Source organism: Epinephelus fuscoguttatus, linkage group LG5, assembly GCF_011397635.1.
Source record: "Epinephelus fuscoguttatus linkage group LG5, E.fuscoguttatus.final_Chr_v1".
NCBI lineage: Eukaryota > Metazoa > Chordata > Actinopteri > Perciformes > Serranidae > Epinephelus > Epinephelus fuscoguttatus.
The window spans coordinates 42,099,491-42,115,164 of NC_064756.1; the positions used below are offsets into that span (position 1 = coordinate 42,099,491).

General features: G+C 39.4%; 1 protein-coding gene across 4 annotated transcripts in view; it reads right to left on the reverse strand.

The window, feature by feature from the left end:
* Positions 1 to 15,674, reverse strand: part of LOC125889077 (seizure protein 6 homolog) — a 469,538-nt gene that overhangs the window by 133,721 nt on the left and 320,143 nt on the right. For 3 of the 4 annotated variants that reach the window (XR_007449397.1, XM_049576749.1, XM_049576746.1), the window contains exon 5: positions 3,045 to 3,230. The exons of the other annotated variant lie outside the window; for it this stretch is intronic. Coding sequence is in view for 2 of the 3 variants with exons in the window: in XM_049576749.1 (XP_049432706.1) it covers positions 3,045 to 3,230 (186 nt within the window). In the remaining variant the exon portion in view is untranslated. The remainder of the gene's footprint in view (positions 1 to 3,044; positions 3,231 to 15,674) is intronic. 4 annotated transcript variants of the gene reach the window in all.

Sequence of the window (15,674 nt, forward strand, 5' to 3'; positions counted from 1 at the left end):
CCAGACTACACCATGTACCACCTGATCCTGACCCTATCATGTTTGGCTATGCTGACAGAGGCCTACACCTACAAACCTGCCAAGACTGTCACTCTGACAGAAGGACAAAGTGCAACATTCAGCTGTACTGTTTCACCCCGGAATTTGGCAGTCGGGTCAAATTCACACATATTATGAATGTTAACAATGCCAATCAAAATTCAGCCTCATTTCACATTCCTGATCCCCATCATTACCCCAGCTCAGACTCTGACTCTGATGATGACATTTCGTAAATAATGTTTCCTTTATTTTGTATACATATACATATTTTTGGTTTATCATTATTATTTTTTTTTCTCTTTCTTTTCCTTCCTTTTTTCCTTCCTTCTCTTTTCTTCTAAACTACTACCATGATGATACATTTTAAAATCCATGTGAATTAATGTGTCGGATAATTAAGTTGTAACTATATATATATTTTTTCTTTTCTTTTCTTTTTTGTTTTAGTGATTAATCAATAATCAAAAGGGGGAATTGTAATTTCATTTTATTTTATTTGTGTATTCTTTGTGTTTTCAAATACTTAAAATGTCTAGACCTCTTAACCTCCCACCTAGATACAAAATTCTGCAGGATACGCCAGGTGTGAAACACACCCTAGGGGGTCGGAGCCAATACTTGCAGCAGACGAAAGAGTGTGAAAACAATGGGTAGGGGCGCCGCTCCCTGCCGCAGACAGAAGGGTGTGAAACACACTGTAAGAGGCGATCATCAGGTATAAATGTTTAAGCTTCCCCATGCTCGGGGTCTTTCTTCATTCTGACCGCTCATGTGCTGATTGACCTTTTCTTTGCAAAGAAAATAAAAACCTTGTCAGCCGGCAGAAATTTCTATTTTATTATTCACCAGCAGCAGAGAATTTCCACAACAAGTGCTATACTGAGGTCCTCACCTTAACTTTGGTGACTCTCTTCACAGTCATCTGAAAGCAGCAGGTATCTGTTTCATCTGCAGTCTTTAACTGGAGTGATGTTGTTCACTACACATGGCAGATATGCTGATTACATCTTGTGCAACCAGAATCATTCTCTTGTAAAATAATCACAGATTTCCATCTTGTTGCAAGCCTTAGCATAAACATTATTAGCGTAGTTAGCAATAGCATTACATCATCATAAACATGCTCATTGATCACCCTGTGCTTATATGACAATCAAATGTGTTATTTTGATTAGGCTAATTATTCAAATGCACATAATAGGCATGTTAGAGACAGAAGCATTGAGAACAGGTCACATAGCTCTGATGTAACTCCCTTAAAATTTCTCGCTTTGCTTAATGCTCCCTCTGGACTTTCTGTTCCTGCCAGTCTGTCAGCTGCTGTCTCTATCCTAAACACCGGGTAACTGGGATAAAGGCTGTATACATCATCTGTTTTTTTTTTTTTTGTTTTTTTTTAATATGGCTGGCAAACATGTTGGCTAAAGTTCTACATTTTGAAATAAAAATACAGCTAGATGTGTGTCTGTGATGAACAAATGATGTGCTTGAGATAGGTTCAGGTTCAAAGAGTCAAGTGTACGTTTCCTCTGAGGAAACTGTTGGTGTATCATGATGGGGACATAAGCAAATGTGAAGAGCCATGATTGCCACAGCATCTAACGCACCCACCTATAACACTGTGTTCTTTCTGACTCCACCCCATGCCCAATTTCACTACAGGTGTGCCAAGTGATCCTGGCTATAGGATTACCAAAAGCATGTTTGGCACACTCCCGACACACTTGGCAGGGCGCACCAGACTGGGATCTGGTCATTGCTTGGTTCACCATAACTGAACCTGTGGTGTCCTCTTGACACAGAGACTCTGTGTGCACATGAAGATACAACTTTACCACTTTATTACCATAACACCTCAAAGTAGTGGGCCAAAGAGTCTCATTGTCCCCCATGTTCTGTTACCAGTGCTTGGCAGAGCACAACATCACTCCAGTCAGAGAATGCAGATGGAACAGATACCTGCTGCCTTCAGGCGGCAAGTCACCAGTGTAAAAGAAAGGTCCCTAACAGGACTAAGGCGCACCATAGAACACAAGTGTTGATCCATATAGGTACTCCTTGATCTGACGTTTTCAACTTAAATCAGTAGCTTAAGTTAACAGGATGTCTACGCATGCTGGCATGACACTCCTGGTCTCTGATAAACATTACCAGAAGGAAATGATTGCAGCTGATTGATTATCTCTTTATCGAGAGATAACAAAGCTCATTTTACCAAGATAACAAAATAATTAACTTGTGATCTTGAGATAATGGCAATGAAAACAAATAATTGTAAGCAAGGTTGTTCTTGGCTTCCATATGATAGTGCTAATATTGTCAAGAAATATATTGGTTTTATCTATACATTTCTGTTAATAAATACCATGTATCTATCATTTACATTAAGTCATATCTGTATTATCATTATTATGTGTAATCTTATACTAACAATATTAATGTTGATATTAATATCAACAGTATTTTAACAGTATTTTCTGTTTTTATTTAAAATATTGTTGCAAATTAGAAAATCTCACAATAAATATAACATATGTACTATGTAAATTGTAAATGGTTTAATCTTTAAAGAGAATACATTTAAATGCAGTCACACAGTCACAACTATAATGCAACCTTTTTGTAGTTTTATGAATTATTTGTTACTTCTTCCCTAATTTGATAACAGTATTAAAACACTGATTCATACATTCATTAATTAAATATAAAAAATATTACATCAGAGTATAGAAGCTGGAACATATGTGCATTTTTCAAGTCCTCAATCTTTAAATGATGACAGATAATTGTGAGCTGTAAAGCCCTCTGAGACAAATTGTGGTATTGTACTGGGCTTTATTAAAGTGAATTCAATTCAATTAGAAAACAATGAAATTAATAAACTAAGTGGACTATTGAAAATAGTATTAATATTAATATTATTCTCTATCTTTGGGCTGTGGATCTTGACAATAAGATTTGATTGTGCTGTAATTCTGGTGTTTTGGTTCCGGTGACCTTACCTAAGCAGTGAGGTTCCTTGCCACTCCAGTAGGGGGTGCTAGCATTGCGGCAGGTCAGCATGCTGGGGCCTTGCAGCTGGTAGCCTGTCAGACAGGAGAAGAAAGCCTCCCCTCCAGAGTGGAGACTGCTCACTGATACATCACCATAGAGAGGTCGCTGGGGGAAGACACAGCTCAAGACAAAGGCTGCAGACGCAGACAGGGGAAGAAATGAAAGAGACAGAGATAGAGAGATATAAAGGCAGAAAGAGAAAGAGACACAAAGAGGGAGAGAATTATGCTGAAAGGAAGAGCTGAGCTTTGGTCTGAGGACTCAGTGAGTTAGTTTGAGCTGAAGCTTCCTTCCATACGGTCCTGAATAAGTTCTAATAATAAATGGTATCGTTCAGGCTATAAATGGTTTTGGTTAGGGGTTGTGAAGAGGAAAAAAAATCTCAATAAGAATAAAGAAAAAACAGGCTTTAACAACTTATCAAATTAACATATTCACTCATCCAGATTTGGTGGCTAGGCACTGAGAGCACATTACTGGCATGACTTTAGATAAAACACCAACTGTACCAGCTGAAGGGGAAAAAGCTCCATTCTGAAAAGTAAAGCTGCTGCCCTCAGTCAATGTTATGTCCCTGAATTTCAGGCAGTGCAAATTAAAACGCTTAAAAAGAGACTGAAATGGGTATAGAAAAATGATCAAATAATAGCCAAAGAAATAGAAAAAAAGTGTGGGAAGCTGAGAAATTCCTGGTTAAATAAAAAACATTACCTGTACTATAATGGCTCACATGGTAAATTCAAATCCAGAGCACTAACCTCATCAATACAACAACAGAGTCATGTCATACTCACCACTGCTGCTCTGACTCACTCAGTTTAACAGGGTTCCCATACATATTTATGGACAAAATGTAAAAAAAAAAAAAAAAAAAAAAAACATAATAAAATTTCCATGACCATTTAGAACATATATCATAAGCAGAACTGTGTAGTACTTAAAGGAGCTATATGTAAGAAATCTAAAGCAAATAGTTGTAAAATCCTCCTAATATGTCACAGAGACTAAGGAATAATGTTCATATAACATACTGATCTCACCAACAACAATAGTACAGCCAGAATATTCACATTTAAAAAACATTTTTACAGTCTGCAAATCATGTTTATGTTTTGAATTTGTGTTTTGGCCTGTTGCGCCACCCACCGCCGTCTCCCAGTCAGACAGTCAGTAGAGTCTCAGCATCAGTTACAGTTATAACTGAGCTACAATGGCTGATGGTGCGACTAAACCCAAACGACCTCGTTATGATTCCCAAAAACGCCAAGACAAAACTCGAGGCAAAGCGAGGGTCTATATAGGAGATGCTTTTGAACGTTGGAGACGGTTGAAAGTGGAGAAGAATTTGAAATCGGATGGCTACTCTTCTCCTCGACAGGTAAGCTTTAGTCAAAGTTGGCTAACTAGAATCATAGCATTTCGAACACTTTCAACTGTTATTCATTTTTGATCATACATTGTAGCCCATGTGCAGGTGGGTCATCAACCCGACTGATTTTTTTGAGAAACAAACGTTAGCAGCACGGCAAGCAGCATTAGCAGTGTTCCGGTACATAGCATTAGCGGCTGGCTCCTCCTCCGCTGTATCCCGGCAGCAGCAGAGAAGCCGGACTTGCTCGAACGGTCCGCTGGAAAACCGAAGATCAAGGACACGGCGACGCGGCCCTGCCATGGCAGCCGCCGGTGGGCAAACAAATCACCCCCAATTTCGGAGCCGATAGGATTCAATTCTAGTCAATGTGTGTGTTTCAACTGGCTGCGGCTGTGCTGTGTTCCGGCTCCGTCTCAGCTGCGGCACTCCGGAGCCCTCTGCAACAGATACGCAGGACTTCTATTTTTGCCGTCAGTCTCCAGCATGCCGCTGTCCAGCAGCCTCGAATCTGTAGGGGAGGGGGGGCGGACACGAGTAGTATTTTGAATTTGAGTGCAGTAACTGTTTTGGCCACATTCTTACATACAGCGCCTTTAACTTCAAATGTTAATTATATTATTATAGGTGGTCCATGGACATAGAGCAGTAGAGCTTCCAGGACTGGGGGGTAACAGCCGACAGTTTGGTTGGCCTGAAAGGTTCATTTGTTTGAATATTAAAAAGAAAAAGTGCTCCGTACTTTAAAACTACTCTATTCAGAGCCGTTAAAACCAAACCAAAGGGCCACTGGCTCTCTGAGTGACCATAAAATGCACTAGGTTGTTAAACATACTTGATGGTATCATCAACACATATTAGAGCTATGTTACGTACACAGCTACAGCAAAAACAAATGCCATTATGTCACACTATGAGGAGGGTTATCAATGGAACATTACTGTAAAAATGTGTTGCATCATTCACAACAAAATTCCATGATTTTTCCAAAACATGCAATAATTTTAGTAATTCCATGACTTTTCGAGTCAGGGAAAACAAGATTTTGGAGTTCCAAGACTTTTTCAGGACTTTTTTACATTTTGCATTAATTTAGCAGAGCTGACAGAGAGGTAACTGGAAATGTCTGCACCTAAGTAATTTGATTATGTCTGTATTAACCGGTAATTTCCCCACAATGTGAAACATCAGCACAGGAAATCTCGTTTTATGGATAGTAACAGTGATTGAGGACAAAAAAACCCCAGCTATCTGGAAAAAAATGAGCGAATGAACAGTATTTTTCTTAAACCTCTTGAAATTATTAGGCTTTTCATACTGTATTTACAGCATCTTATTGTTGTAAATGTGACCCCATAGTTCCTGATTTTCCAGTCACTGTCGAATGTATTTTTAATTATGCTCTCTGCCTGAACAGAGGTTAACAAAAACACAGCAACACCAGTGACATTTAGTGTATCAGTATCCCTTTGTGGCTACCACCTTTTGACTGCTAAGGTAGCATTTACACCCATAGACTATACAAAGCCCTGTCACATTACAGCCAATATGTGGGAAGGTGTGCAGACTGACTCTCAGGTGACCAGTTAACTAACTGGCTTTTTTATTGCCTCTGATCTGTCTTCCTTCAGCTGCCTGGCATTGGGCCAAACATATTAATAATATATTTCTGCTAAAGACTCTGATCCATCTCACTGTAATTGTCCCAGTTTTATTGTTAGCCCTCGGATGGCTTGGCAGTAGAGTTGCTATTGATTCTGTCTGTTGGGGACAGCGCTGTGCCTCAGGCGAGGAAATATGTACGGAGATTAAATAGGCCAATAAATGACAACCTACGACCTCGGCCGCTTCCAACACTCTGTTAGGGCTGAGGGATGTTCGCCAGCTCTATAGTGTCTCACAGAAATAGAGATAAGAAGAGCAGTTTTGGTCTTTATAGTATTTCTCATTAAAGCAACATCCCTGACTAGTGCTGCCATAGCAGCAGCTGCTGGAGCCGTGTCCTATCACTCCCCAAGCTAGTCATTACCATGGTCAGCTGCTATTAATATCCAGGCCAACCAAAAACTAGGAAACTCATAGGCTCACTGGAGACTAGCAAAGAGATAAAAGAGCCATCATGGTAACATTGTGGCATCATAACACTGGTGCTAACAGGGAGCTTTCACAGAGACAAATTGCCTTGGAGCGGTTAAATGCCTGCTATATGCTACATCAGTTTGTCTTGTCTGAGTAGAACTTAAGGCCATTTATCATGTTTTGGTTTCAATGAAAAGTTATTGATAATCACTGCTCTTATTTTTTCTCTTTAATAAAAGAAGGTACAAGCTGACCTACAGTATTCTAAGTCCACTGATCACATGAGCCGCTTTTCCACCGCAGGAACTTTTATCATTTACCCGGGATTTTGAAGAACCTTGTTAGTACAGTCATTACTGTGAGTGACATTAACCTTTGGCGAGTAAGAAGCCAATACTTTATCAATACATGTTTTCAACATGCATGAACATGTAAACATGGGGCGTCAGTAGCATAGGGGATAGTGACGCCCCATACTATATATACAGTGTATATATATATACACAAAGCCCTGTCACATTACAGCCAATATGTGGGAAGGTGTGCAGACTGACTCTCAGGTGACCAGTTAACTAACTGGCTTTTTTATTGCCTCTGATCTGTCTTCCTTCAGCTGCCATACATACACACACACATATATATGTATATATATATATATATATATAGGCTACTGTGTATTGTTTTTCGGCACTACCTTGTTCTCTATAGCTGATGTAAGGTGAATTACTCCTGTGTGGGATCAATAAAGTTCTTATCTTAGCCATCTGAGAAGATCAAATACATTGTTTTTGGTGCCTAACTGTTTCCCAAGTATATTAGTGTGTGTGTGAATGAATAAACGAGAGGCATTAACGTAAATTTCTTTGTAGAAAGGCGCTTTATGAAATTAAGTCCATTCACTTGTATTAGTTTATAACGCAGCCTTGCCACATCCAATATGGCGGCGACGTTGACGTACGGCTCAGCGCTCGATGCGGCGTCTATGTATATATGTCTATGCGCACACTGATAGGTAAAGAGCCACGGGTTGGCCACCCCTGATCTACGTCATCAGCCTGATTTGAATACATTTTCCGGAACTTTGAGGTGCGGTGGAAGCGCAAACCACAGATTTACCAGGAATTCTTTTACCCAGGTAAATAAATTCCTGGAAATAAAAGTTCTTGGATGTGTTGGTGGAAAAGGGGCTATGGATGGTTAGTGTCTTAAAAAGAAAGATGAGGAGCAAAATATAAAGCTGAAAATCCATACAGCAAAGGGAATGTAACAATAACCAGGACTATTTCTGATTGTCAGACCCCTGCCATAATCGCATGATTGTTTTCAACTGGGTTCCTTTTGAAAAATGACCATAGTGACTGAAAAGACCAGAGTCTAATCTGGCAGAAGATATATTACCTGGTCACGTCATATGTGTGAAAGTTGTAAATTGTGCGAGCATCCCAGGGGTTACACATTCCCATTTCACAAACAAACAAACAAACAAACAATAAATAAATATATGGAGCTTTCCTGGGTGTTAATATGAGCCAGGGCACAGACACCAGCTGTGGCTTTGAGGAGCTTCAACAGCAAACATTCTGGATTGCAAATAGTAAAAGTCACTATGAATTACATCTGACTGTCTGTCATAGTAATACAAATCAGGCTTGGTGATCCTTAGTTGCATAACCAGAAAGGTTAACCAGGTGGGTTTGGAATGTTTTCATCTAGTTAGCTCAGCCGAGCAGAGTACCGAAAAAACTTAAACACAGGTTAATTACTGTCAGCAAACAGAAGAAGTCACATTACTTAGAAAAGAGGGAGACAGCTGTGTACAGAGCATGCTCTCACGCTGCACCACTGGCATGCTCTGGTTTGATGTTTTAAGACCAAAATGATACATAAAAGGAAGATCTCAGTGTCTTAGTAAAAGTTTATTCAACTGTAAAAGAACAAAATACAGTGTGTGTTTAAATCAGCATGTGGACTGGAGGAAACGTGTGTGCAGAACTGATAATACTAAGATAAGATAGAACTTTATACATCCTAAGGACAAACATTCAAAATGTTTCATTTTACTGATCAGAAGAGCAACTGTCAGTGTGCGGTTCCTCAAACTACTGCGTCTTTACCACCCTCCTGGAATAGATGACGTAACAATGGGGTCTAATCACCAAAGACTTGTTACATTTCTCATACTTATGTGCACATGTAAATAAATGATATTGTCTCTCAGAATGAGTCTCTCCTGATTGAAATAAATTCAGATTTACAGGGCTGGCAATATTCTACCTGTATGTTTTCATTAACAAATTCTCTGAAAAGTCCAAAACCAACGATGTGTCAGTCTTCCTGTCTGTGAGTCAGCCTCAAATCCACTGGTTTCTACTAAAGATGTGAATCTCTAAAAACACCTAAAAAATACAGTCCAAAGGCCAGAATTTTTCTCAGCAGAAACTGTGGGGGACAGACATTCCAAGAAATTACCTAAATAGTCCTTGTTTAATAATTGTATTAATAGTCTCTTTGTTTAATACAATAAAACTATTTTAATGATACATTAAAAATAAAAGAAATGTTAAATAAGAGCATGTGAGAAAATAAAAGGAAATGTTTTGAGAATGTGGGCAAAAAAGAAAAAGAAATGTTAGATGACAGCTACAATTGTGTCCACATCCTTGCATGAAGATATGGCAAAAGCTGCATTCCATTTATAAAAGACTGGATTGGTTTCAGCTTCACCTCTCCAATCTGCCCTACACTACCACCCAAACCTGTCTCAACCCACAATCTGCCAACTTTATGCATTATAGTGGCACAGCTGTCCGGACCGAGGACTGTGACATGGACTGAGACATGAACAAAGATGGATTGAGCGCAACAGCACATGTGTATGTGAGAGAGAGAGGGAGAGAGAGAATGACAGATAGAGGGGGGAAGGGAAGGTGGAAGGTGAACTATTGCATGCAATATTTTTTTTAAATTACTTTCATTAATTACCTCTGATGTTTCCCAGTATTCTGAATGGGCTATGGGTCTATAATAAACCAATAATAAGACAACAGATGGATTTATAAAATCCTAAGTATCCATGAGTCAAACACACATATTTGGGGGTGGTAAATGATTCCCAAAAGATTATTTCCAACTCAATTGTTTTTGGGGTTGCCTTAATATGAGGAGAAAAAAAAAGTGAGGTATCATAAATACTGAAACCATGTTTTCCTCCTAAAATTCTATGACTATATCAATATCATGCAGGCTGGATGGGAAGCTTTGGTGGGCTGTATGTGGCCCATGGGCCACCAGTTGATGATCCCTGGTGTAAGAGAACTACAGTAGCCAACGCAAAAATGCAAAGTGTCCTATCTAGAGCACACAAATTCTTTAGGAGATTGTACACTAATGAAAACATACCTACGAATATTGATTCCATTTCTGCCAATATAGCCCACCAAAATCCTACACACTGGACCTTAAAAAAGGCTCAGTAATTTCCTAAAACAGCTGACCACTGAAATATTTATGAAATGTTATAGGAGGAACTGGTGCATTTGTTGTCTCCCACCTCCGCTCAATCTCTCCAGGACATTGCAACATTGCGATCTCAACAGTTAACACAAATTCAGCCAATCCCTGTGAATTCTACATACTTTTGATCCATTTTACATTTTATGATTAAATGTCATCAGTAAAAAAAAAAAATTATTTTGACTTGATGGATTTTTAGATTTGAAATTTCAGCGCTGCTAGGATTGTAAAACCTCAGCAGAGTACTTCAGTAGACTGTATTACTGTTTCCTCCGCTGCTGAACCAACACATGAGCCCCAGACTGGCCATAAGCCAGCTCTCTACAACTGCTGTGAGAAAATGTTGGCCTCCACTGTATCTAATCAGGCCTCGTGGCCACAGCGTAGATCACAGGGGAAGAGCAATCATTTGAGATGTTTAATAGTCCCCTGTAGCTAGTGGATGTAAATTGAATTTATTTATTTTGCGGTCACATTGTGATACTTTGATGTGGAATGGCTCCACTCGGATCAAACTTCATCTCTAATCTCGTTTGCTCCCTCAGAGCATTTATTTCTGCTGACCATTGGCCTTGCATTACTGTGAGGAGCTGACAAGCTCTGCAGAGATTAATGCCTCTTGCAGCTCTGTTTCCGAGCTTTACTCCGGAGCAGCTGGACTCTCTGTCACAGAGTTTATGGGAAAAAGACACCACATTTTTTCTGTGTATCCTGCTTCATTTATGGTACATATGCTATTACTGCTTGAAAAAGTCACTTAGTCACAGAGACAAATGCCAGCCTGCTATAAACAGTCTCCATACATTCTTTCACCTAAGGGTAGATACTGAAATTTACAGCAATCTGATTTGGGGTTTGCACAACCTTTAGCTTTAAACATCATTATCAAAACCATATATAGTCAGTCTTTGTCAAGTTCAATACTTGAGCCGTAAGCAAGATATCTCAACACCTGCTGACCAGATTGCACCAGAGGATGAAGCTTTATGATTTTGATAGCCCCAGGTCTTTCCTTTTGCACCGCTTGCAATCATAGACAGTATAAAATAATAGATACAGCCACCTTGACATTATCCATTGGTTTGTGAATTCTCATTTTGAAGCCTGAAGTTTGTCTACTTGGATCGCCATATTGGATTTTTGTAGCCAGAAGAGACCATATCTGGATGAGAGGGTGAAGCAGTTAAGAAGTGCAGGGTGGATCTGACTCACAGACTGTGGTGACGTCTTGTAGAAAGTCTGTCACTCAAAGGAGCTCTGCCCTTAATTATGTGTAACTTTTAGCCTCAATAAAATGTAAATGAGCTAATTATATGCAAAATCACTCTCTGTACAGTTGTAATGAATACTGAAATTAGCTTCAGACTTCAGACAACTGTTTTTTGTGCCAGGCTGCAGAGCCAGCCCTCCCTATAAGTGAATTAAGCGGCTGCTTAGGGCCCTGCAGCCACTAGGGGGCCCCCAAATGGATGCACAGTAAACAAACAAAACCGAAATGACTGACTCTCACACCTTTGCGCAGACCTGGCAACCCCGTTATTTACAATGAACTACAGCCTACTTGTTCATAGGGCTGCATGTGAGGATCTTCATGTTTGTTTGATCCAAAAAACTGGCAACAGTGACTACTGACTCAACATCAATGGTCAATATACACAACGGGACCTGTAGCAAGGCAGGGACCCTACGGACCAGGCAGGTGCCGTTCACTGAATGGAGCATGCAGAGTACTGTCTACGAAGATGTCAAAGTGGGCATATCCCTCAGGAGCGGAGAAGAGGAAGAAAAACAAAGTCAAACAAACAAGCTCAAGGTAAAGTCAAATAAAGCAACGTTTATCACTTACCAGAATGGGTGATTAGGTTAGTATGCGCAATATGTGTTTTTGTAGTGTCTGTTTGAAATTTACAGACCAGTTTGTTGTTTTGTTGTTTGACTAATGCATTCACACAGTGTAGGGTTTCAGATGATTACAGTAAAACCTATCATTCAGCAAGGTTGTTACATCATTCACTTTCACTATAGTTCAATTAAAAGCAGCGTTGATCGGGATGCACAACATATCTGTGGTTCATATTTCTTGATAGTGTCTAATAATAAAGGGTCAAAAACTACCTGCTCTATATTGTGAAGGTCAGAATATGATCAGTATGAAAGGATTAAAATATCATTCTAACCTAAAGCTGTATTGGTAAATAATAGTAGTTACCCCTACATACATTACACTTTTTATCTTTATTTTCTGTTTACAGTAGGTGTTATTGAAATAAATAAATAAATAAGGTAATTAATATATAATTTTTTCAGGAGTGCAATATTCAGATATTTTGGTGGAGGATGAACACACTGGTGAAGTGAAAATGATTTAAAGTTACAGTTCACTGTGTTGTCTTCTTGTTCATGGATGTTACCTGGTATAATTGCTCATGTTGCTCTTGTTTTTTTTGTTTGTTTGTTTTTTTTTTACATTACAGTACATTAGTGCTATCTATTTGTTACTGGTTAGAATAGTTTAGAGTTTGAAGTTTTGTTTTTATTAATGTTGTTTTTATTTTCTATTTTTGTCTTCAAATTATAATTTAGAGAATAAATATAAAATCTTACTTAAATCTTTTGTTGCATTTCTTTTTCTTCGGTTAGATGGGCATTAGATATTTTATGTTATACTTTAGGTTTGGAACCATCTAGTGGTCAAGCAGAGTTAATGCCCTTTTAAAATTTTCAACACTAAGCAGCATTCAGACAGATAGTAACGGTAAAAAAGGCAAGTGCATTTAGTTAGCTTTAAGTGTTTCTGTGAGTGTGCTCAGTTAGCAGTAAACTATGGGCCATCATGTTGATAGAGGTAAACATTTAATGCATATGGTTTATAATTGCATTAGGTATCTGGTTTTGTGTATCCTTAACTGTCTATTTATAGAAAAGTAGGGCCCCCGAAACTTATCCTGCTTAGGGCCCCCAGATGTCCAGGGCCAGCCCTGCCAGGCTGTAAACATGTTTATTTCTTCTGTAAAGTTGGGAATTTAAAATAGGGGTCTATGAGGGTTGACTGGCTTCTGGATCAAGTCTCAAGTGGCCTTTAGAGAAACTGCAGTTTTTGGTAGTTAAGTGTTAGCTTCACTTTTTGGCTTCAGCTTGCAGCTTGCTTGCAATCCCAGTTTCCCTGTTGTACATGACAATATCAAAATCTTCAATCTCCAAGACTGCCTGATTCTACATTTTACATGTGTTTCCATGTGTTTAAACATAAACTGACCGTTTCCCAACTTTGGGTTACAAATATTTTTTAGAAGCAGTATATATTAAACCTGCAAAAATGTTGGGTTTTTTTTTTGGCCACTTGGAGGCCGCAGAAACAAGCTGTGAATGCAACACTATAACCTCATGGAGATGATATGGTAAACATGTTGCAGTTGCATTTTGTCTGACTCACCAGAAGTTGCATGTGGCTATAAACCTGCCACTGGGCCACTGATTGTGGCCAGCATTCTCCCTCCCTTGTGCTATCTTTGTGTAACCATTTCCAATTCCCCTTCCCTACTAGAAACACCAACAAAAGTCTGAACTAACAACTCACATGCTGAAAACTTGTAAATGGCAAGCTTTGATGAAGATCTGGATCGTGCAATAAGGCATGCCTGCTTTGTTCTTTCGGTGAATTGATTGAAAAGATCTACAATACTTGTGAGCAGACCTCAGAAAACCCCAGACTACGTCCCACAGGGCTCTCATGCCCGACATTTGAGTTTGTGAGACAGTCAGTCAGAGCTGATTTGCCCCATCTCTTAACACTGGCAGCAGCATGCACCAGAGATACTGACTTTACTAATGTACCAATCCGTTCCACTTCACATGAGCTTCTGTGATATTGTTGTTGTAATGCTCTGCTCGGACCACATACATCCAGCAAATTGTCTATGGTTTGAACAGGTCCAGTGAGCTCCTCCACAGCTAAATTATAGTCAGTCTTTATCTTTAGGGCTCTGGTTATCAAGTTATGTTTGTCTTTTTCATCGCTAAAAGTTGAATCACACAGTGACATACGACTGCTAATGGCTGAGCCATTTTAATGACAGTTCACACCTCCCCATGTGCAAATGTTCCACCACAACACCCCTGACACTATTTTGCAAGAACACTGTTGCTTCATCCTGGACTTAGTGCCGCCCAAGAGGTTTGTGCTTGGTTTAAGGAAACAACAAGCCAGGGATTTTATTTTTTCCCACATAGCGAAAAAGATCATCGGTGATTCCAGAACTTATTCTAGCGCTGACACAGTGCTGTGGAGATACGTCTGGCTACATGAGACTAAGTTGCCTACAACAACATCAACATTCATTTGGAGAGTGTTTGTGCAGACTGTGTCTGTCAGCTGTTTGGTGCCAGGCAGGTAGTGTACAGTTGGTACAGGCAACAGCTGCCTGCTGTAACTGAAAAGTGAATGAACCAATACTGCAAAGTTGCGGTATAACAATTACCTTTGTCTTCTTATTTGCATCAAATCAAAGTAGCAGCCCAGGCTTGATGTGACAATGAGATGATTCTTGACTACATCATTTGACATTAGGCTGTAGTGTGACATGAAGCAAAACTCAGGACACTTCAGGACTCTTACGTGCGATGGTAATAATTGTAGAAAAAAAAGTTCTTCAGTACCTCTTTATTAAAATCCCTGTCTAACTAATATCCTGAAAACCTTCAGCCATAAATTTAGAGCATGTATGTATATTGTTCAAACTTGTGGTTTCTAATGGTTTTAGCAACTGCATATACATAAAATAAAATGTTATGTTTGCTCCACCTAATACTTGGAAGAGGTCTTAACCTAGAATATGACCTTGTGATTTTTGTGAAAATATTAAAAAAGGTTTTGAAAAAAGCATCCAGACCACCAAAATTACAGTGCAGCTAATGAGATTCCTTTAAGTGAATTAGTAGCTCTTTGCAGTGGAGTATGACATGTTTTTCTACAGTCACAATCTATTTAAGACATCCAGCACTACTGTGGAATAATTTCTCCGCTCTGACTTCTGATATCAGAATAATCATATCAACAACAGAGCAACCACATGTATTCAAGGAGGAGCTGCAATCATGTAGGAGGTGGTTTAAAAGAAAAACACATTCTTCTCATATGCTATTTTAACTGAATTCCAGACATTTTCTGCATTGTCCTAATTTTGCCGTGATCCACTGGGAGAGCAGTCGGAGTCTTGACAGAGACAACGGCAGAGAAAAACAAAGAGAAAGATGGAGAAGGCCTACAGTTGCTGCTCCAAGGAGAATCCACCGGGGCTCCACCCCTCTTCTCTCCATCCTCAAGAGGCCATCAACAATGATAAATAGCCAGCAGGAAAGAGAGGATGAAGGCACAGAAACACCCAGAGATCATACATAAAGTAGAGGGCCACAGATGATGCAGGATGAGCTGAATAGAAAAGAACAAGGGACAAACAAATTGCTGGCAGACTGTGGTCTAATCTATGTTGCAGTGAAAATGCAGCTCTCTTCTTTATTCCCCCACTCCCTGAGAGTCAATGAGCCATAGACATATAGTAGAACGCCCCACACCCATCCTCCACCCCTGCAATCCATTTTATTTTTGCTTTATTGCAGC